General features: G+C 40.2%; 2 protein-coding genes across 6 annotated transcripts in view; both read left to right on the forward strand.

Moving 5' to 3' along the window:
- The window catches only part of LOC111260401 (uncharacterized), a 14,851-nt gene extending 2,524 nt beyond the window's left edge, over positions 1 to 12,327 (forward strand). The window contains exons 4-14 of one of the 2 annotated variants that reach the window (XM_022833130.2): positions 488 to 686; positions 1,510 to 1,553; positions 3,138 to 3,321; positions 4,945 to 5,108; positions 5,749 to 5,913; positions 6,081 to 6,235; positions 6,367 to 6,946; positions 7,207 to 7,917; positions 8,274 to 8,477; positions 9,763 to 10,170; positions 10,640 to 12,327. In XM_022833130.2, the coding sequence (XP_022688865.1) occupies positions 488 to 686; positions 1,510 to 1,553; positions 3,138 to 3,321; positions 4,945 to 5,108; positions 5,749 to 5,913; positions 6,081 to 6,235; positions 6,367 to 6,946; positions 7,207 to 7,917; positions 8,274 to 8,477; positions 9,763 to 10,170; positions 10,640 to 11,308 (3,483 nt within the window). In that variant the 3' untranslated portion in view covers positions 11,309 to 12,327. Of the gene's footprint in view, positions 1 to 487; positions 687 to 1,509; positions 1,554 to 3,137; positions 3,322 to 4,944; positions 5,109 to 5,748; positions 5,914 to 6,080; positions 6,236 to 6,363; positions 6,947 to 7,206; positions 7,918 to 8,273; positions 8,478 to 9,762; positions 10,171 to 10,639 lie in introns of both variants that reach the window. The other variant, XM_022833128.2, reaches the window with a different exon arrangement.
- Positions 12,328 to 14,293: 1,966 nt separating this feature from the next.
- On the forward strand, positions 14,294 to 20,906 carry LOC111260402 (uncharacterized). 4 transcript variants are annotated; one of them, XM_022833132.2, is made up of 7 exons: positions 14,305 to 14,740; positions 16,259 to 16,540; positions 16,747 to 16,877; positions 17,116 to 17,263; positions 17,539 to 18,461; positions 18,783 to 19,011; positions 19,588 to 20,906. In XM_022833132.2, exons 1-7 carry the CDS (start codon positions 14,686 to 14,688, stop codon positions 19,914 to 19,916), a joined length of 2,097 nt encoding a protein of 698 aa, XP_022688867.1. In that variant the 5' UTR covers positions 14,305 to 14,685; the 3' UTR covers positions 19,917 to 20,906. The 4 variants fall into 4 exon arrangements, with proteins under 4 accessions (XP_022688871.1, XP_022688867.1, XP_022688866.1 ...); XM_022833131.2 differs by having other exon boundaries at positions 14,306 to 14,740; positions 17,533 to 18,461; XM_022833135.1 differs by lacking the exon at positions 14,305 to 14,740 and adding an exon at positions 16,045 to 16,062 and having other exon boundaries at positions 17,533 to 18,461.
- Positions 20,907 to 23,223: the final 2,317 nt, after the last annotated feature.

Raw genomic sequence — 23,223 nt, forward strand, 5'->3', positions numbered from 1 at the left:
TATATATATATAAAACAGTATTGTTTACTGAAAAAAAATATAAGAACGAAGCGATCCCACATAGTATGTTAGGCGTTTTCGCGTTGGCTTTCAAAACGATAACCTTTGTCATTTGCCACAACATTCCCATATTTTAGGAAAATAATGAAAATATACCTTAGAGACAAATCTGAATGAAATGAAGGACCGCATGGATGCGCATGCGCTCTACGGAATCGAAACTGGAGACCCCTATAGTCTTAAGTATACGCTTAGAATTAAAGTACTGTCCATTTTGACGCATGTGCTTCGAAAAGCTTTGATATAGGTATATGCACAGCTTGAAGTAAAAAGCTCTTGGCATATCAACAGCCTTCATTTACGTTAGAGTAGCAAAGATATATTAAAGAAAATTGTATCAACACTAAAAGTATTTAGAAAATACGACCGTAAAGCTAATTCAATTCTGATGTAAGAGTAGTATTAATTTTAACGATTTATCTTAAAGGAAAAACCGTTAGTGGATCCTCAGTCTCGAATGAAACTTGAGACCACTCCGCTCACATCATCTTTGAAAATGGTCATCAAAGTACAACAAGTTTCCTCAAGTAGTTCGTCGGATGATTCCGAGGAAAGCAATGACGAGGATGACGTGGAAGAGCCTTTCGTTGATGACGAGATCTTCAGCAAAGTTTTCAAGCCGATTAGTAAGTCTCAACGGGATTTTTATAAATATTTTTTTACTTTTAAAATTATTTCCATATTTTATTTAGAGGCTACTTTTTAGTACGTATCGTTAGCTAATATCCTTTTGGAACAACCTGTGCAACAAAATGTGTGGTCGTTTCTGAGGTGATTAATATTAACTAGCTCATTATAAAATCACGGTGTTTCATTATACTACCTGAAATGTCGCTACCACAGCTTCACGCAATAAACAATGAAGATAAACCTTATTTTCTAGTTTAGTCGAATCAAAAACAATGACATTTATCTCTGTGTGAATTGAATACATCGTTGGCAATATGCATTGCAGTATATCCGCCTTATAATCCACAGAATATCTTATAATAATGCTTCAGTTTCGTAACGGCAATCATGCTAATAGCTCGTTATGTCGAATTTGGGATAACATAGTTCGCTCTATTTTACGCTACAGTTTTTATATAAAAACTTAATTTAATTAACATATAAGTAATTAAAATTAGATCTAATAATTTGCAATTCTCAATAGTCTCTTCTGTGCTCGAATGTCTACCTTCGTTGCGCAAATAGTCGTCAAAAATGAGTACTATGGTATTAATCAAGACCGTAGTTTACGAAGAAGTGACTAATATATGATAATACAAATAATATATCATTTCTATAATTGATCAGTTTTTGTGGATTTTTTTACGGAAGCTAGGATATAATATGAACGATATGGTAAACTGGCTTTTATCCGAACTTGCATTGTTTGTTTGAATTGAAAACGTGTGATTATTTCCAAACACCTAATCAGAAAGTATATTGATCTGGCTGAATTTTCAGGATCTAGTTCGTTGAAACGGAATACTTCATCATCGAACGTGCCTGTATGTTATAAACACAATATAAAATTTTATATAATGACAGAAGAGCTTCCTTTAATAGGTCAAGTTATTGTAAAAATTAATATAAAATGTTCTGAAATGACAAATGTAGCGCTTCCATAACATCTTATTTTCTATATCGTCGTTGATTACACAACAATAGTATTTTGAAAAATGTTCATACATTTTTATGTTTTTTAATATATTGACACCTGACGTTTTGGCTGCTTTTCGTGTCAGTTTTTCATGCATGAGAGGAACTTTTAACTGGTAGTAAGCAGCAGGCCGGAGCATATCAACAACATTCGTTAGTAACGATAAGTACTAGAAGTGACGACGACGGTGACCAGGACTAAGATCTCTAATAAGACTTTAGGTGCCTGAAAGAAAGGGCAACGCAACTTGCATAACTCTGCTGAGTAATTCGTGTGAAATATATGAATTTTCTGTGCGAACTCTGCCGTTTCTGCTGAATATTTTTTTACCAAAACCGCTGCAGGTGATTGCGAGACACTATCTGATAGCCATTTTCATTTATTGGAAATACGTAACATTGGTAACAGCAACAAGCAATGCCGGACAACACTCACCATCGCATAAACCTAGAGTCAACTAATGTTGTGTATTTGACCTGTGAACTGGGTGCCTGTGGTCCAATGGAGCGGAAATTTAAGTTTCATATCTGTCATAAAACCATAAATTGTTTTCCTCGAACAAAAGAAGAGCGGACAGAATAATTTGGAATTAGTCATACACTGTATCATAATTTCACTGTAATCATAAACATATCATAACTTGCCACAACGATGTAATCTAAATAAGTTTTGAAAGATGGACGTATAATTTTGTTAATTATTTAATGAGGGTTTTTCAAAGCGAAGACCGCCGAATGTTTTTCATAAAGCAGTTTACTTTAGAAGCTTACGTCCGAGCGGCCCGACAACGGTTACGGGAGGGTAGAGTTAATAGAAATTATTTTGTCTAGAAGATCAAGTGAAGTGCTTCTGAAAGTAAAGTAGCTATAGGACAAACCGACGGTGCATGTCTCAAAGTCAGAGTTTTTTTTCTGATTTGAAAACGAACCGTCTAGAAGTTGCCCTTTGCTTTTTGTGCCCGTACAACAATGATTGTACGAGTATATTGACGTCGCCCTGCTAAACGTTGAATACTTCGCTTCGATCGACAATTGGATGGTATTCATAAAACGTTGTTAATATCTAAGAAGTGCCTACATACCGTCCTTAGGACACTAAAAGCCGATATATATTGAAATAGGGTTTTTTCCATTAGTGGGATTTATGATCCGATAGCTGGTCAAACGTCTGCCTGCAGCGTGTTTTTTTACTTCATTGATAGGACGTGCAAAGGAGGGATAATCGAAAAGATTTACTTTCAGTTCCTGTTCTGCTGCAAGTTCATCATGAGTTACACCTGTAATTCTTATTCTCAGCGTCGATGTCCACACGAGTACATTTATTTAAAAAAAAAAAAAGAAGCAAACTGAACGTGTTCTTTAATCGTGATCGTATATGTAATAACAAATTCAATAAAGCCGGTTTACTTAAATAATCCTCTACCCGACTGTAGAGTTCGGCGTTGGTGAACTCGTCCCGACTGGAGCGGGAAAATACTCAACGTCATCTTGGGTCCGACAGTAAGGCCAACACAACATTAAGATCGACTAAATATCTTGAATCGGATGTCGATGAAGAAACGTTCAACAAAACCTTCAGGCGGGTTCGCCTTTTTCCGGTGGAAAAGGATGATCCAGGTACACTATCAAATTGTTTGGTATGAGACGGTATGGCGAACTCTAACATTTTCACTGACTTAGTTTTTCTTTTTTAATCTTCAATCGAAGTGTGCATCATTGGTATTTTTGATCTTTTGTTATTTAAGTGATAACTTATTTATTCTGTCGCTGTGAATATCAGATGTATGGGAGTCTATGATATCTGGAAAAGAAATGTATACATCATGTTGAAATTTGCACAATTTTCCTATTATAAAACAAAAAATTAAAATCTGTGGAAAGTGTCTGATGAGTATGTGGATGACAAAGAGCCTTCGACTCTCTTCCTGTCTCTTTGCACTCTTGATTCTGTCCGTGCGATGTCGAGTGTTATCGTAGAATTGGAGTGGTTTACTTTTGTTCACTGTTCTCGGCTGTTTAATGCGTAGTTTTCTCATCATCTCCTCCAATTGTTGACAGTACACTTTAGCCGTAATCGTCGTACTAGGAATCATGCGGCTGCAATGAATGCATTAGACCATAAGCCATTGCGCCTGCGAATTTGCTTAGCGTGACGATTCGGTCGTTCAGTTACTTTCACCCATTGATGTGACCGTTTGCGACTATCGTAGAAGATCCATTTTCGTCACAAGTGACAATTCGATGCAAGAGTCAGCTACTGTTGTAACATGAGAGCAAAAAGAAGCAAGCGTCTCTGCGTGTATGTTTCTGATCCTCGCTTAAATCATACGGGGCCAGTTTGTCAATTTTTTTTTTACCTTTAATCCAGGTATGGTATTTTTACATGCACTAAAATTGAGCGCTTATACCGGTACACTTTATGAGCGGCTACCATAGCGGCTCTCAACTTTTGGTTGTTTCGCAAAAGATCGTGCACGAGACTCATTTAGGCTAGAATTTTTCTTAAAGGTTTTTAACTCACGACTCACGGTGATTGGAGAAGTAGAACCTTCACTATACGGAGAGTCATATTTCCAGGATGGAACTCATGTCCATAAATTACTCGAATTTTTAGATTTTATTTGGCTCACGACGACTTGATTGCTAAAAGTCCGAGCGAACGGTCTATGATTTCAAAGAATACGAGCGTATCCTAAATACAAAAAGAATATCGCCGAACGTCGCCCCGATATAAAATAGCTTAATCTTGAAATATGACATTAATGTTTGTCACGGGTCACACTGACCAATTTAATATATTTGGTATATACAAACGCAAGGAAGAGAAAACGGCGGCAGTTTTGTTTTATTTTCGAAAATAAAAAAGTCAATCATTTTTAGCTGTCTATAGATTTAAGTATTTATTCGTGTTACTAAATCCAATCTAAATCTAATATGTATGTGTTGCTCTTTGTAGAGTCGATACGAATCAATGCGGCTTTATACTTGCAGATTTCTCAAAAAATTATCATTATCAATGATATTTTTAGCAGCTCACAATACAGTAAAGCTTATGCTTGATTTGTGATCAGCTGTATGTTATGTGTGTGACTATCTGAGCATGTTCAAACAATTTATTAATTTACGTATAGTAAATAATGAAATCCTATAGGAGAAAAGCATGATTACGGTGTTTTATGTTGCTGTTACCTGTTTATATTTCTCAATAACACATATACCCTTTGAATCTTTCTTTTACAGTTGACAAATCCTCAATGTCAGGTGCACTAGCAACAGCTAAAAGCTACTGTGGAGCATCGATACTATTTGACTCAATGTCAATTGACGCAAAGGAAGTGAATCCACCCACGGGCGTTTTTGTTCCGCCGAAAACAAACGATCAGCCCGCTGCCCATAAAACCGAGGTACGAGTTTCAAGCTAGTTACCTTCTGGGCATATATTGCAATTACAGGAAGTGTGGTATAGTGCAAGAGAGCTTATTTCTGAGCAGCGCCTCCCCGTTCGAGCTCAGGAAATATCTAATCCAGGAACTCGTTTGCAACTATTAATTTTCGCTCTATTACAAAACAATGGGCAGACCTAAATGAGCTGTAAATAAGTAAATATCAAGTTTTAACTCACTCGACCTAACGCTGCACAAGTGAAGTCTTTCGCGGCATCTACCAAGTTCATTTCAACTCGTTCGACATAGGTAGATCGACATACTTTTAATCTAGATTTTTTTTACTTGCAATAAAAGACATTAAAATCATACGCAAACATACTTTACGCTTGGAAGTATGAATAATATGTAATAATTTAATTTAGAAACCTACCCAAAGAAAACCTACATCACAGTATGTTGAATAGTCTTTAGGGCAGTGCGATATGTGAGGCTTAGATATTTTTCTATTATGTTATCTATTCTATCTGTTATGTTCTATTATGTTCCGTTGTATTTATTTGATTTTTCGGATCGGACGTCGGATGAAGAGGAATACATCAGCATTTCTGTTTTGTATGTTGTCTATAGAGTGACAAGTTTGGTAACTTTGGTTTTTTAGGAGTCGCTTAGTGTTGAAGCGGCAGCCCACAGTCTGGTAAAATCAGTAGCGAATTCGGAAAAGGAGGGGAAGCCGAACAGAGTTGGTGAGGAATTACTTTCGGTAGTTGATCCTTTCGCCTCAACTTGCCTGCAGAAGTATCTGAAGCGATACCACGACTTCAAGGTACTACCCACTGTCAGTGTTTTCTGTCTTATACAGAACTCCGAATACATTTCTTCACTAAGGCAGCTGGCCTATTAAGGCACCTGGTGTTGGGGTGCCCGCAGTTGGTCGACATTTACAATTCTGATTATTACAATTCTGATTCGATTTGTGTATACTGTAAACAGGCAAAGTCTTCGGATTTGGTTTCGCCAAAGATGAAACTGATTGACCCGCCAGAAACGTCGACAGACTCTACACCGTCCGTATCATCACGGACATCGTCGAACAAGGATCGTTTATCGCAAGCGCACAAGCCTTTAACCTACCTTAACGATGTTTGGTCAGTATTAAGAAGTAGTATACTATATGAAAGGGAAGACAGGAGACGAGTAGCTAATCGCTAGATGTCTATCAATACTATTTTCGTGTGCTGCTGTTTTTGCATTGATTTCTGTTGGACCTTATCAGCAGCAATGACAACAACCCTCTACGGAAATCAAAAATTCCAAAAACTCTGCCGTGCATAGCCGAAAAACCGGAAATACCTCCTACAACCGAATCTCAGCCTTCTGCAACCAATGTGCCCACCAGCCCACCAGCCCAAGGTATGATGCCTGAGAGTTCTTCCGACGACTTAATGCTACATACGGTGGACGCGAGAACTCATCAGGACTGGCAGGATAAAAAGGCAGCTCGTCTGTTTCGAAGATCTCTTCTGTTCGTCAAAAAAGGAGGTCGTGTATCAGTGTCACGATATGCGCCAGACTTCGCTAGCGTAGGAGTCACACAGAATTCTGCTATATATGCGGCCTCGGCATTAACCTCTGCGGACCATCTGGTGACACAGGAACAGGTGCAAGAACAAAGGGAGCTAAGGCAACGTTTAACGACAGCGGAAGATAGCGTGGATACGAAACAACATATCGACACTCATCAAAGCGAGGTTGTCACAGGTAATGAACCGTCGTCAGCTGCGATCAAACAGACGAAAAACGCCAAAAAAGACACAACTGAAACAAAGGGGCCTGCCAATTCGGTTATTTCAACACAGGTTAGTGGATGCATGTCATGTCCGATGATTATCATTGTTGTTGTAGCGAGCTTATGTGATCGCAGTATTTCTAAAAAGGTTGTATAGTTTACGCTATGAAAACACCATATAACTATTTCGTTGAGAGCTACGAGAACATTAAGGACAACGCTGCCATAACGATGTATCTACCAATCGCTAATTAGGTTACGAGTGAGGCAAACGCGGAGGAACAGAAGCAATGTAAAATATCTAATTTGATGCGTTGTGATTTGTCGCAGGTCGTGCAGGAAATTAACGACGCTTCGTCAGACAAGCTTGCGATGACACGCCGTGGTAGAACTATTAAACGAGCTTCGCGGTTCACAGATTTTCTTGTAGGTGACACGAGATTACCCACAAAACGAAGCGAAAAGTTGAAAGAACGACGAGTATCGAAAACAATCGAAACTTGTCCGCAGAAATGGGATGAAGGCCAAGACGTTACAGATCGCCAGCAACAAGCCATGATGCCGCCAATAACGCAAAACACCGAGGTTCTTACTAGCATCACTAAGCGACAGCAAAAGTCACCAATTGCTGGTAGCCTAAAGAAAAGTAGTGACAGGGACTCACCTAGCAGTATCGATCCGTTCATGTCATCAGGTGACGAGGCCGAACTCGATGAGCAGGAGGTCCCAGAGCAAAAGTTCGTACCCTCACTTAACGAGGTTACCCACGAAGCACAGTCAACAAACGAAATTCCAGATAAAGCCGACAGCGAAGGCCAGTATCCCGACCGGACAATTGCGCCGGTAATGTTTATTGCCGATGTAGAAGCAAAATTAGCGACGGAATCGCCGAAGGCAAAGACGCTGCCCCTGGCACCGCCTTCTCAGAGGAGTCCTCGAATAAATGAATCGCTTCCACCGAGAGCAAGTGCAGCTCCACCTGCGCCCAGCTGGCAGGCGGAAGTTCAACGGGTGCAAAAAGTGCTTATCAACCCAGCAATGGTGGGTCATCACCTTTTCTATATACTGCTAGTTACATAAATGCACTGAATTAGATTGTTTAAAAGTAAACTGAACTAAACAAGACGATGAGAACAATTGAATTAATTGAATAGCGTACGCTTATTTCTTTTGCCTCGCTTGTCATATGTATCAGTAAAACCATTCTTGTAGTGAATAGGATCACATTTCCCGTGTCCCATCCAAGTATTTGTAAAATAATTTTACTACACATATAATCGAAAGTTCATAAACATTAGGTCAAAGTGATAAAATCAAATTATAAATCAATGTACATGCATAGAGGTAAATCATGAATATTTTGATAATTTGTTTGTGATAATTTCTTTTGACTTTAGGGCGTCACAGCTTCGGAGGAGCTCGCGGCTATTGTAGAGCTCAGCCAAATGTTGTATAATGAGCCATGCACCGTAAGCGTGGAACAGCTCATGAAAGATCTAAAGACGTCTTTTTCTATCGAACTTCGCAATCACGAACAGCTCATTCGTTGGAAGAAATTTCTCATTATGCGTAAGCTTGAGATGCGTGCAAGACTGAGACACGTGAGTAGTATAATGATCTTATTAGGGAACTGAAGACCCACTTAGGTCATATTTTTTTTTATTTTAAGGCGGCTAATTAGGCTAATAGTCCGTAAACGTTCTTGGCTAAGATAGACGATTTGGATTAACGGAGTTATACAAGAGCTGGCAAAGGTATCTAGCATGCGACTGAGCATATGTCTGGACTCTTTGTCAGCAAAACCTTCGCCCCTGGCAGACAATACTGGTGAATACTCCAGTATTCTACAAAGTTGTAAGTAAAAACTGGTTGAGTTAGAGAAGCAATGAGTTTAAAGATAACATCTTTTAATTACAAAAACAAAAGTTTACCGGTCAGGATTTGTTCCTTGAAGGCCACAGCGCTGTGGAAACTGCTCGTAGATTCGTAAAGACGTTAGGTAAGAAAATGTCAGACAATAGCACAGTATCTGAATTGTACAAACGTTTCAAAGACGGGGATTGAACTGTTGAATATTAGCCAGAAGGTGACCGAACGGACAAGAACGCATTGGCGCAATCGAGAAGTCTTTACGAAAGTAGATCTTGGAGAGTAAGGGCTCTGTCGACCAAAACAGCAGATATGTTGCAGAATTATAACCCAAGTACTGAAACAGAGTAAAAATTAATCTCCGTAAAATGATCCAGAGCAACTGAAAAAATAAAACGTAATCTACATGTAATATGCGGGACTTCAATCGGCAAAAAATCTGCCTGAAGAATACGGCCGGCATGGATGAGACATGGTTTAATCTCAACCGCCGGAATGGCACTGGAAATTAAGCAATGAAGGCAGCTCGCAAGTTTGAGCTCCTCGAATACCTCACGAAGTCTTGGAACGGCAATCGGTAGCACGCAGTCTGATTACTTGATAGTATCGTTACAGCTCATCGCCATGCCTCAGTTACTTCTAGGATTGATCAAAGGATTATTCAGCGTTAACTTGAACCTGCTTATTTTCCTAATTCAGTTCTATATGATTACGGGGCTTTCCAGGCACTAAAAAGGGTCGCTGGTGCGTAAGCATATTCCATGATTGACTTATTTTGAAGTCCATAGGTAGAAAAATTAGATACATGAACGTGAAATAGTATGTGGTTGTCCAGAAGCTGCTGAAGAACTGAGCTAGTATGTGAGAAATAAAGGAAAATACATTTAATTTATATTGAATAATTCTAGCCTAACTAGTCGAAGTCCGCCAAATTTACTTGTAACTGCGTAATAATTCCACTGAATAAAGTAATCGATCATATGTGTATAATAACAATAAATTTGTTTGCATTAACAGCTTAGAGAAATCCACAAAAAGCATTGTCCACTACCACACAGGATAACCTATGTAGGGCGTCAACAAGCTCTGCATGGTACCATGGCTCTGGCAGCATCCGGCAGTACTTCTAACAAAATCACACCGAGCCGACACCCAGGACTTAAGCCATCTCAGCTGACATCACTTATTCAACCAGGAGAGCCGGTGATTGTTGTACCGAGTTTGCATGGCCGCAGTAGGTGCGTCAACGTTGGCACAGCTACGTCTTCCGCAAAGGGTCATGTTGTTTACGTACCACAGAACGGTCCCGGCAATCTCTCAGTTACAAAAGTATCGCCTCCTCTATTGGCTGTACATCCAATTGGCGCTCAGTCGAATCCAGTTGTGCCGATATCACCAATAATTCCAGCCGGGCAAAGATTTGAGGTGGGTACATGCAACCTGAGGCATATTGACATCGATCGGGAGGCATATTGACATTGATCGGGTCTATTAGTCTTAAATTCATCATAGAGAAACTATTATACATATACATGTATTTGTTTTATTAATTATGTAACTAACTATTATGCACGTCGTGTATTACCTAATGCAAGTACAATTAGTAAAATATAAATACTAATCGATATCTAATATAAAGGATGATATAAAATTCTTTTTGTGGGATATATTTAACGGCGTATGTTATTCAAACACGTAGGTTTCTAAAAAGTTAACGCAGAGCTCATTTGTTAATGGAAGAACGATGGGCTCAGTTTTCATTAAGTTCGAAGAACGTATAAATTTATGTCCGAGCCCACTAATAGCTGAAGGAACGAATGGCTAAGTGGTTCAATTTAACAGCTCGGTTCGCCATTCTAGTTAAACCTGTCATGGTAATCGATTACTATTGCAGGTACCGACTTCTGTTTCACCCTTTTTGGCAAACCACGCAACACCACATCGACATGTAGTGTCAGCTCCAATATCTAAAGCAGGCTTGCGACCTGTGCCAGCTCCCAAGGGTGTACCTGTAGTAACCCAAGGACTTTCGCGCACGGGTAAAATTCTGCTCAAACCTATAGGAGGCAGCTTTGCCGGTTCTCCGCCGCGTATTATTCGCCGATTGATTCCCATCAATCGAACATCCAATGGAACTCCAGTTGTTACACCTTTATCGTTGCCATCAATGGCTAGCAACGGCGTTGCTCAATCTCGTCCAGGGATGTCCTTGCTTAGGAAGCTGGGCTCTAATGATAGCGGTAGCACAACGGCATCACTATTACCAACATCACAATCGGCGTCTTATATTTCAACGGTCAATGGAAGGCCACCCGTGGCTTATCTGCGATTATTGAATCCAGCCGATGATGGTATGCAGCCTCTAGGAGGAAATACAGCCCCAGCAGAAACAACCCCAAGCAATTCAGCAGAAACATCTGAAACCGGAATTGCACGAAATTCTGCTGCCAGCACTACTTCGCTACAGCGACGGAAGCAGTCGCTTAAGCCGTCGATTAATTTCGACCTGATGCCCCCCCCACTTGGTCGGCCCCCGAAAGCAAAAGCTTCTGTTTCTCCATAAACTGAATTTAAGTGCCAGTCCATCTACAATGCCTTTTGCCTTCAAAACCGTCATGTCCACTCGAACGATTCACTACAGAGTGGTGCCACTACCCAATGGCAACAATATGTACATTTGAGCAAACTGGGAATCTGGAACGGACCAATTCGACAGCCCAGCACCTAGCGAAGTATTTGTCAGAGTCATAGCGACCACATTATGGTGACATATACAAAAGAGAAACGTATGCAGCTGTTTTTATAATATAATAGGGTAAATGGGGTCGGGGAAAAGAGTAATAAAACCAGGTGCTCGCGTTGAAGTTGATGGACGATCGTAAAAGAGCTTCATTGATGCATTAAAACTAAATCGTATTTAAAAGAATCGATGGAAGCGACATTTGGAGGTTATAAGAGTCAAACTGTGAATTTCGTTCCTTAAAAAAAGATATAATAACTACGTTATAGTATCTTTCTTTTGGCAGCTCTTTGTTATTAAGGGTGCGTCAACTTTTTATGCGCTGGCTGAAAGCACAGCCTGAGATAAATACAGAGCGATATACAGGCTATCAAGGGACGTGACTATGTTGCAATGTAAATTGGGATAAAAGGTCGCAAATGATATTTCATAATACTTACGAACAACAATCATATTAAGTAGTGCAAAATTTTCTCCAGAGATGTCCCATATTGCAGACGCATAGCATGAAATAAAGAAAGGATTTTGACTGCTGATTCATACTGCCTATGTTTGTATATACGGTAAACGTTTTTCTGGCCATGAGATAGCGACCCCGTTGTGTGAAATACAGGCAACCTGTAAAAACTGCTAAAATAGTTATTCGCCTCACGTTAATGAAGATTACAGTTATCGATTCCTCTGATTTAACCGAGCGAGGTGTTATCACCTGTACATACACACGTATACATATTTATATCGAAATTCTAATGCGAAATACCAAAGTTGTTTGTATAACAATGTTGGCTATAAGATAAAAACGAAGCAAAAAATAAACTATTATTTTTAACTCAATAACGTTAGTTCGGTGTCCTTTTCATAGTTCATCGGTCGTGTGGTAATTACGTATCCCACATGGGCCAAACTAGTTAGGCATATCTGCCTAATATCATTTTCCAGCCTCTGATAGATAGAAACCCGCAATAGAACTTGTGTGATTCGCACCACAAACTAGCAGGGCCGCCGCATCATATGCATGACACGAGGCCAAATTACGGTGTTTATTAGAAACTTTGGTAATCTGAACTTCTCTGTTGAAAGGCAGTCTGTTGTAGTGAGATTAGGTGAACGAGCACAGCAGGATCGTGCAAAGCTACACAAGTTCACCTCAATATGCTATGCGTTCGTTCTATGCAGCGTTCATTTCTATAATATTTCAAATCTTAAGTTAGCTGAATCCTATTTCCATCTTTGGTACTTGCCAACGTCTGTTTTAGAACAAGCAATGAGTTCATACGTTTGATAATGCTCGTCTGTACTTTACAGTGTTTCCCAATGTCCCTTGAAAACATATGGGTAACGCTAGCAAATATGAGAATGTGCGAGCTTTTGAAATATTACATAAAGGTTTTTGCGTATATATGATAGTATTAGCTGCATATTAAATGGGAATGCATCGAGGTTTCTTGTATCACTTAAGAATGAATGCCTAACAAGTGTATATGTCTCCATATGCACGACGGATGACAGTAACAAATAATCGATCAATTGTTTCAGAGTGTTCCTAAGGAAATGTCAATTTTGCACTCTGACATAACAGAGCAGGATCATAAGCTTCCGGTTAAAATAATGGCTCAGACTTGACTAGCGACTTTTGTTTGATCAGTTGCCTATTACGTGGATTAATTTCGAAATTCTTGTTACCAATTCTGTTCTTAGAAGCTTCTGAATTTGGTGCCAACAGGATTTCCCGGTATAAAATTAGGTATTATAACGAGCCAGAAGTTTTAACATCTCAGCCTTTTTTCTGGTTTGACGCTCGAGAGCCGTTCGCCAGTTGTGAACTACCACACATCAGATCAGTTCATGAGGTGGACACCTGAACTGACTTTTGGCAGATTGTGCCGCGACATTTTCGAGTCACGGGTTCGATATTGGCGTCCTTATTTGAACGCAGCAGGCAACGGCTGACAGTGTCGTCGTGAGGTTTCTGCTCATGAAGAAGCTAGGGGTCTGGAGGTGGTGCACTGTACGAGATTCGACCCTGCGAACCTGAATGACACCCCAAACATTTCGAAATGACTGCACTACCGTCTGTCATCGTCACTATAGTATATAATTATAGAGGCAATGCAGTTAGTGGAGAATAACTGCAAAGGAAGCGAGAAACAGCATCTTCGTAACAAATGAAGCATTTAAATAGAGCAACATTTAAATAGAGTGGCAACAGAGCGCCTTGGTAGGTCGAAAATGTTTGTCTTGTGACGCGGAGGCGTGTTATTTTCCTTGATAACTTACTCAAAAGTAGTTGATGCGTATATATGGGAAATATTTTTTCGGTGTTTTACATTCAATACTTGACCTATTAGGTATTACTTAAGATAATGGCTCTTTCTGGCATGAAACGGATTCGAATCGGACGTCGGTTCCAATTCGAACGATCATCACTTATGTAGCTACTTTGTTTACCTAAATAACTTTTACCCATCTACTTTATAACCAGATAAAACGAGTCTAGCTAATATTTTTCATGTAGTAACTTTCAAGGAAATCTTTCTAATTAAACTACGTGTACACAAATCAAAATGAGATAAGATAGATAGGCGGTCTAAAATTATCTCTCATAAAACGTTACCCGGCCAAACCATTTTCTTTGACAGTTCTGCTATCAACTAAAAACAATCCATAGGGTATATTCATTGCATACAAAATAAATTCTCGCCGTCTTCAGTTATCTAACCAAAATCGATTATGATGACGTATCAGTATTTTTCCCGTTCTAACAGTCACATCCAGCCTTCTTAAAGCGATGAGGGGGAAACGAGTTCATCAAATGTGCTTTTAGCCATAATCTTTTACAGGTATCAACAACCTACGCCACACGTCAGTCGACATTGACTGGTTGGCTTCGTTATCCGCCTGCTTGCTTCTTTCCGGCAACGTTCCCTATGTGCAGATCTGTCGGGAACACCGCGGCATTAAACTTAGCGCTGGTGCTGCTGTTGTTGTTGTGTTCGTGAAATTTTGTAACTGTTTACGAATTTGTTTTCGATTGCGGTTGGCGAGCAGCGTACGTCTCTCAAATACATCGTGCCAACAAACGCTTGCTTTCGACCACCATTGCACGAAGCAGCGTTAACAACAAAAGAGGGCAGAAGTGTTGTACCGAGCGGAAGACGATCTGTTTGTAGTTTTTTCGAAGTTCAAACAAAAGCTCTAAAATGGAGGTCACAAGGGAAGGCAGCAAAGCGGAGCGCCACACCGATTTCGCTACATGTACGAATGCGCCAATAGCTTGATTCAATAGAACAAGGTTTTGATAGTTCTAACTCGAGGATTTCTGAAGATTTCAGACTGATTATACTCGCAAAGTGCCTTTAGAATTGCTTGTAAAGGCTGTTGTGGTCAGCGGCGGATTGAGCGTGATGGTTTACGTCGCGCGCAAAGGGCCTTGTAGGAAAGCCTCAAAAGAATTTACTGACATAACGCCGGTCAATGATGGGATGAGTAAGCTATGTAGGGATGAGGTGACTAGCTATCTGTTTCCGACGCAGTGAGTGGACAGCTTTTAGCGCAGGATAACTTCTTTAATTAACATATTTAAAAATATAGGTACGTGTCTATAGCACCAAATTGAAAACAATCATTTCATAGAATAATTAGTATTCATTTTCATGCTTTCATGTCTATAGTGGTTTCGGGAGTTCCAGTAATGCTGCTACAGGCACGTTTGCCTTGAAAGCATTTAGAAACAGGCTCTTTGAGAAAATGCAAGGGGCTGCCATCTAAAGATAAATCTAATGGAAAAATTATCAAGTATAGGACGTAAAATGGGAGAACACGTACATATAGTTACTATATAACAGTAAATATAGCTGGCAATGAGCAACTGGGCGTAGAAAAACATCCGCATAGCCCAAAATCTAATCAAGTTGACCAGTAAACAACAAAGTTTTGCATAGGGCAGTTAAATTATTGCGTAGTGCGCTCTGTGCGGCTAGAAGTTTGTCTAGCGTACGCTGGCATTTGAAGCAGTAAACCAATAAAGCCTTAATTCAATGTGACATCGACAGCGTTTTACATCGGTCGAATATTTGGATTTACGATTTATATCTGTACAGCCATGTAGTTAGTGCCCTCAGGTCTTGGATTCTAAGGTGGAATCTGGAACGTTCAGCCTAATCATTTGAAGATCTTGCTGTACTCACGTTCCTTAGGATTCACATACTGGCACCAGGCCTTCTCCGCTTAAACAACAAAGCTCGACGCGTTTAGTCCTACAAAGTCGATAGCGGCTGAAGAATGCTTGATGTCTTTGGTTGCCAAAGATGTGGACCAATAGCATTCGGTAGCATGAGCTTTCTTGCTGATTGATATATATATATATTTATAGCTATAAGCATAGAGATAATAGCACAACTGTTGTACAGTGACGTACGTTGCCACAATCTGGTGCACAGATCAATGTATGTGTCCGTCACGAATGAAGCCCTCGCTGTCGTTACCCTGTAAGATAACCTTCTGGATGTTTGTAGTCTACTGAAATAAGCTGCGGATTTACCAAGTCATATCTTTTTCACTTCAAAAACCGTAAAAAAGTATGTCACTCCGAGTTGATTAAAACTATTACGCACTACTTATAGCTATTGACAGATAGAGGTATTGATGCTGTCCGTGCTGCTACTGTTATATGTGAGCGATCTGCCTCTATATACTCTTGTAAGTTTGAAGTTATTATTTTATTGATTTCGCTCTTACATCGCTCCCCCAACAAGGCTAAAGTGATAATTTCAGGCGAAGCGGAGACGTCAGATGAATCGTCATTGACTACCAGGTTGGCATCGCGATGGACAAAGTTAATGAACAACTCCGATTCAGAAGTTGGCGAACGTGTACTAGTGATTCACCATGACTCTACAAAACTTGGTGTGCAATTACTGCGGTTCGACGTGGAAAAACTACGTAAATTGGAGACGCGGCTTAGGGAGGAAGTCAAGAGTATGAAGCCGTACAATTCCGAGCAACTAACAGAGCAGGCCGTCGTGGCTGTGTACGTCGACTCCGCAGTGGTTCGGGGTATGTAATAACACTTCCATAGTTCTCGAATGTACCGTGGCTGCATCTATTTTGCACCCTCTTAAATGGACGTTGACTGTGACCAAAAGGTTGTGCTAGCTGCTTGATTTACAGTTAAAAATAGAAACTAATTAAATTAAATCTAGGCTCTATTTTTTTTTCCTTCGGTTTATTATCAAAAACTGTTTTGCTGCTAATTACTTTAGGAGTTGTCAGCACTGTGATTGAAAATGAGGCTCGCGTTCACCTGCTTGATTACGGGATCACGGTAACGTTAAACATCGACAAACTTCGCAAGCTTCCAAAGGAGTTTGTCACAGAGCTACCCTTATATGGGGTATGTAAATAATTAGGAACACACGTACTCCATACTTCACACGTTCCATTGCGCTACAATAAAAGCTACTTTATCATACTTAAGGTTCGAAATTGTAACATTATTAGCAAATCCTAAATAATAATATGCACGTGCTTAGGGCAAGTCAGTTGCTATAATGCCCTTCTTTTTAAGGTTGAATATTCGAAAGTTAATGACACAGCTGTAAGTTCACATAAATTGTGTCAATGAACTACAGATTCGAGTGCTGATTGATAAGAACTATTCGATCGGTGGATCGATACGAGGTGTGGACAACGATCAGAGCCTAATGAATCGGATCGTTCATCTCGTCTCGTTGGTTCCGTGCAGCCTCACAACGGCACGTGCACGCATTCATGTTATCGGTGAGTGCTTAATAATGCTATCGGTACAAGCATAATAATGAGTGCATAATTCATATATAGTAGCGGTAGTAATAATAATTATTACTATTATAATTATTATTCTTATGAGTGTACAGGTAGATAAATATTGCTTACAAATCTTCTAGACTGATGGCAAAGAACGATGATCCAAAAAACGCTTTAGCATATAACCTATTATAACCCATAGATTATCGGTAATAATAATAATGAATAAATCTCCACATGTAGTGTGTTCTTTGTTTGGTCAGAGGCAGAACCTTTCGAAAAAGCACCGAAGTTATTTTTATCAAACAAGCTCAAGGTCTCGACCAGTTTCATTAACCGAAGCTTACGGAACTCCACTGAAGTGAATGGTGGCTATTCTGTGAAGCCCGGCGGAACGGCAAATCGCGAAAGTTTCTTAAAAGTTAGTGATAGCCACATTGATGACACTGCGAGTGATGAAGTTCTCGATTGCGTGGATACGAATTCCGTCGTCGATGAAGACCAACAGGCCGTGTTTGAGGTTGTTGAGAACATTAAGATGCAGGTGATTAAACGCGAACTGGCAACGCAGCCAGAGCTTGTTGAAAAAGACAAAGCGATGGACGGGCCATCTGCGGTCACTTATCCGAACTTGACGACATCCTGTAAACGCCAAAGCTCAAAAGAATCACAGAAAGTTGCGGAACAATGGAAGAAAGAAGAAACTGGTCTGTTGACTAGCGGCAGCGTCAATAAAGGTGCCCGGAAAAACCAAAGAGAAAAATGGGAGGCTAAGGCGAAATTAGTTGCTGCCGAAGTGTTTGCCCAGGTCAAAGCAACAATACCTATAAAAGAAACTGAGAAATCGACGAAATCCGCAAACGAAGAAGACAAAACGGCTAAATCAGCACGACGGAACACTGGGGTAGAAGAAATGTCAGGTAACTGGAACACCAGCATTTCGCAGAAAAGTATAAAGATTTCTAGTGAAAGTGCCAACCCTCAAAAAACACCAAAAAAGGAAAATAGTACCCTGACGAAAGATATGATGACAACGAAGCTCGCCGATGAAGCCAGCAGATCCCGCAAAGGACTGACTGATGAGAACTTTGTTCCAATGAATCGTTCGAATGAGACTTTCTGCAAACCAAAGACGTCTATGCACGGGATGCCTTTGCACCGTAGAGATGTCATCATGGACATCTCAGTCAAAGTAAGTGGCAGTAGCGGAAAAAAATTACAATGTTTTTGTTTGCCAAATTAATGTATCTTAAATACAGTGCCACGTCGGCGATATTATTAACTAAATGCTAGTGACCTCTTGGCGTATTGTTATACGCTTTGTCTCCTATGTACTAATTAACCTAAGTGAAAAATTGATCTAAGGCTCAATTGCGTTGTACATTGGAAACACTGAACAAACACGATGTCGACATAATGAAGATACTGCAAGCAAAATGTTATAAACTATTTTGAAACATTAAATCGATCTTCCCTGTGTTCGTGGACGTAATAATGGACGTCTTTTCTGTAGTTTCTGCGCAGGACTGCGCCGTGTAAGGCAATTGTGTTGAGTCTCAGTCTACTGAGCGATGTCGAGAAAACGTTGAAGTCATTGAAGGTTCCGCCCTTACGGCTTCCTCAGTTCAAAATAGCCTGGGGTACTCGGATTCTTATCAGACGTCCTCAAGGTCTTTGTCGTGCTACGATAGACTGGAAAGAACCTAAAGGCGCGTGGTGGCATTGCATATTCGATGACCTCGGTAAGGTCTTATATTTTCCGAAGTCCTTATTTAGCAAGATGGGGCACAACATTAGCAGTTGAAAGTTATACATTTCCAAGTAAAGTTAGTTAAAAGTTGGCATTCTTATTTTTTACTGCCATTTTTAAAATTAATAGGAGATATTGGGAATAATTGAGTTAACGGCCAGGGGAAACACATGACGCTGTGCCTTGTTTTTTTCTAATGGCTGTGATTACTTCATTTGACCATACGATCCATATAAGATGTATGCTTAGGCTGAACAACTTCCACACATCTCTAAATTTAATCGCTTTGAATTCATCAGACTCATCGGGTGAAAGAAGGTATGAATGTCGAGATCGCAAGCGTATTTTTCAATTCGAATGTATTTTGCATTGCGTATCTTTAGGTGTAGTAAACTTACGGCCCAAATTAGTGATATTGTGCTTCCTTCGATTCTAAGATATATGCAGTTTTTCAGCAGACAATACTAGCAGACGAAAAGTCAGTTACGAGTTACTTATGCGAATTATATTCTTTGTTCTTTTACCTTTTCAAAACGTTTAAGTCCAAAAGTGTGCCTTTGCTTTCCAGATGACCCTCCAGTACATGTTCGTTTAGGGGAAATACTCGAGTGCCCATCTAACGTACTGTGCCTTCCACGCGCTCTTTTGTATGTGCACATATCCGGCGCACCTGACCTTCCGAGCATTTTCCCAAAACCTCGACAGGTGAGCAAGCTCAGTGTATTGGACTTCGCGGAAGTACGAGGCAGTGTTTCGAATCTGCCGATGAACCGAGTGTTCGGTTTTTTCCCAGAAGTCAGCCAAGATCATGAGCCGAATTTCAAGAAAAGCGAAGCTACGACGTCGTTCGACGGTCGTAGTTTGAAGTCCTCGCAGCCTATTACTACATCAACCTAACCTGAACCGGCAAAGCTGCTGTATGTAAAGCTCTCAGGATGGCCAAGATCAAAGCGCAGCGTGGACGATGCATATAGTGACGTTGAGAGACGCAAAATAGCAAGCACAAGTTTGTTATCCACCTTCGAGTACTAAATCCCGAGAGTTAACCCGATTTGAAATTGTTAGATGTTTCGCAGAACTGTACGCGCGCAAAAAGTCGAAATGAATTGCTTTATTTGCCATGAGATAAGCAAATCGATATGAATCTCATTAGAGTCGCTCTATCTAGTTGGAAATCGTTCTTCCAGCGTCCAGCACTATCCCCTTAAACTGACGCAGAGAACGGGTTTCTATTAACGGCAATTTTTTCGTAATTTGTTTATTAATTTGCTAACATTGCGAGTGTAGTGGTATAACGACTTATTTGAATTATACCCTTTGTAATGTAAATGTATCTACGTGTCATTAGTGTTAGCAGGGACAGAAGAATTGCGATGATGTTTTATACTGAAGCCAGTATCACTGGGCCGTTCGTTGATGATTAGGCTTATTGGCGTCTATATATATATGCAATTAGAAGATCGTGCATTTATATGGTGACGCAATAATAACGAAAGGATGTGAATTCTACATGTATTACTGAAATAATAGAATTGTAACATTGTTGCTTGTTGCTAAATAGAGTTAATTAAACATAGTGATTTCGGGAAGCGGGTCAAAAATCGACAATTGTGTTACTAACGGCTGTGAGATAGCTGAATTAAGCCAATAAAGTGTCGTCTTAGCGCTGTTGATGCAACACGGTGCGGCCATCGCGCACAACAACCGTAGGCGTAGTCGCGGAATGATATTGTTGAATAGGTGTCTCGCCAACGTATGTCCAGCGAAGCGCCAAAGTTAGTGACAACGTCAGCCAGAAACGAATCTATCGATAGTGAATTCATGGCACCAATAGAAGGGAAAATCAAATAAAAACGTCTCTTGACTGGTCCGTTTGAACACCATGTACGTGCAGAGATGCCCTTTGTTTCTATTATCGACCCTATAAATGTTAGATGGGACCAAGCTTCATTTGACTCACAGAGGGTTCTAAGAGTCAAATGCAGCACATACATAAAAGTACTTATGCACCACTATACTGTAGATCATAGTGCCACACGTTCATAGAACCTGTTTCGGCGAATCATTAACGAGTATGCTGCCGTCGAAACCGAACATCTGGGAGTATCGTTCCTGCATCCGGGCCGATCAGTTTCCATCACAAATCAAAACTAATCTTCCACGTGAAAAGACGTTACTACACAAATGACCGCCGAATTGTTTGATGATTTCCTCTTAGACCAGAAGCGAACTGAGAGACGTTTGCCTGTATGTTCTCACTTACAAACCGCCTGCTGATTATTAGCAGCTAAGCGCCTGCGTGTCCCTTCGTTAGCATGCATAGCAGCGGCCCTGTAGGCGCGCAATAATAAATTGTGCAGTGGTTCTAATATTTTGCTAAACATTAGCATACAGATATAATCGTAGACTATACACGGATAATATGGGGTGTTAATACTGTAAAATGGATGTACAGACAGTGTGAAACTTCCGAGCTTAATCTGTGCGTCTATATAACTAGGAACAATGGAAAGCTTTACCGAAGGAAAAATCTCGAACCTACAAAAGCAATGACGTACTTCCAACTGTTTCAATGAGAAAATGCACCACGACTCATGTCGTTATTGAAGGTCCACACAAAGGATCGATCTGAAACCTCTTCGTAAACGCATATGATCTGAGTTCACGTGAAGCTCTACTATGAATGTACTGTTCATAGCTGTAGTTGTGAAGAACATGTTACTAGCGCGCGTTATGCGATGCTTTGCAGAGAGATGGAAAGTCATTGATTTGATTCCCATGATCCCAGCTACGTTTTCCAAGATAAAACGCTTTGTTGTTTCTTTTGGCTTCCATCTAAGTGGAGGTTCTAGACGAGCTCTCTAATCTTACAGCTGTATGAATTTCAATGACAGGTACAACAGTTTTATTTGCTTGACCGAGCACCACCCCATTCACTTTGTATGCGGTTCATATGAGAACAGCAATGCCCCCAGTCAGGTACCATTACGATGGCAATAAAAGCCAACATACTTCGATTCCTGCGTTCGTCTAAAAATGGACCAAAGAGTTGTAATTGGTGTTCTGCCGTTGCAGCTGGGTTGAGCTGTCGCTAAAGCCGAGGGAAATGCCGAGACATACGAAGTAAGCCCCTCGCGTTACAGAACCGTCCCAAGTGTTTTTTCGTTGACACTCTTTTTTTTAGTGAAAACTGTCCCCGGTCGTATTTTAGCAGACTAAGAACAAACAGAACGGCGGATGCAAATTACGTTAGCGGGCCTTACTCTTATTCACTGGGAGATTTCGCCGAGTTTTGATTAGCTTTACGTGAGAAGAGAACTAATAACTATTTTTTTTTGCCTGCATCAGTGTAATAAAATTGCCACGTGGCCATTGTCTGCTAGATTTTTTTTTGCAACATTGCCTTCGATGGCCTACGGTGAAGCTAAAATGAGCACTGAAGGGTTCTAGCCTGTGGTAATGGTTACAAGTTAATTAAAACGATGACAATTTTTATTTTAGCCTACCTCGCGAAATACTTCCCCGTTTGGGTAACGCACACCATAACAAATACGCAGGTGAGTGCCCTAAAGCTATTTTTGTTAAATTGAATTGTTTCTTAGAAAGGACAAATCTTGTTGATAACCCGTGATCAATTATCGATGACAGAACATCATCTGCCACCCATATTGCTTACTAGAACAAAAATACACACCACGCCATAGTCGATCTGAGGATATCATATCGCCTAGGCTGCAGCCTATACTGTAACGAAATCTATATAATGATTAGGCTGTCTACTAAACGCCATATCGTCGGAACAATTACTGCTCCGCGTTGACATTGGCAATATATTGTTCAGCCTTAAAGAGGCGACCGTTAATTTGACTTTGATATTATATTATTATCACATGTAAAAATAATGAGATCACAACTATAACACACTAGTGTAGCTAATTAGGAAAGACTTGTCTGCTTGGTTAAAGTTCGTATCCAGTCATTCGGTTAGCTTTTGACTATGGGATTATAAATATCTCTACTGAATGATAAGGTCCCTGATGGTGCTAAAATAACACGTTCTTTTAAGGCTCCATTTACCTCAGTCCACATCTTAAACACTGCGATTTTAAGCGAAATACCACACTAGTCAGCAGCGGCCATTACACAATTACGTAGGCAAGCTTATTTGAGGTTTGTTTTACCTCGCGCGCGGTTCCAGGACCTA

This window comes from Varroa jacobsoni, unplaced genomic scaffold (assembly GCF_002532875.2).
Source record: "Varroa jacobsoni isolate VJ856 unplaced genomic scaffold, vjacob_1.0 scaffold_436, whole genome shotgun sequence".
Taxonomy (NCBI): Eukaryota; Metazoa; Arthropoda; class Arachnida; order Mesostigmata; family Varroidae; genus Varroa; species Varroa jacobsoni.

Bases quoted from the DNA above. Each gene is read 5' to 3' on its own strand.
- LOC111260402 (XM_022833131.2), top strand. From the start codon at position 14,686: ATGGAGGTCACAAGGGAAGGCAGCAAAGCGGAGCGCCACACCGATTTC. The intron at 14,741-16,258 runs GTACGAATGCGC...TGATAATTTCAG, and splicing joins CCACACCGATTTCGCTACAT to GCGAAGCGGAGACGTCAGAT. The intron at 16,541-16,746 runs GTATGTAATAAC...TAATTACTTTAG, and splicing joins CGACTCCGCAGTGGTTCGGG to GAGTTGTCAGCACTGTGATT.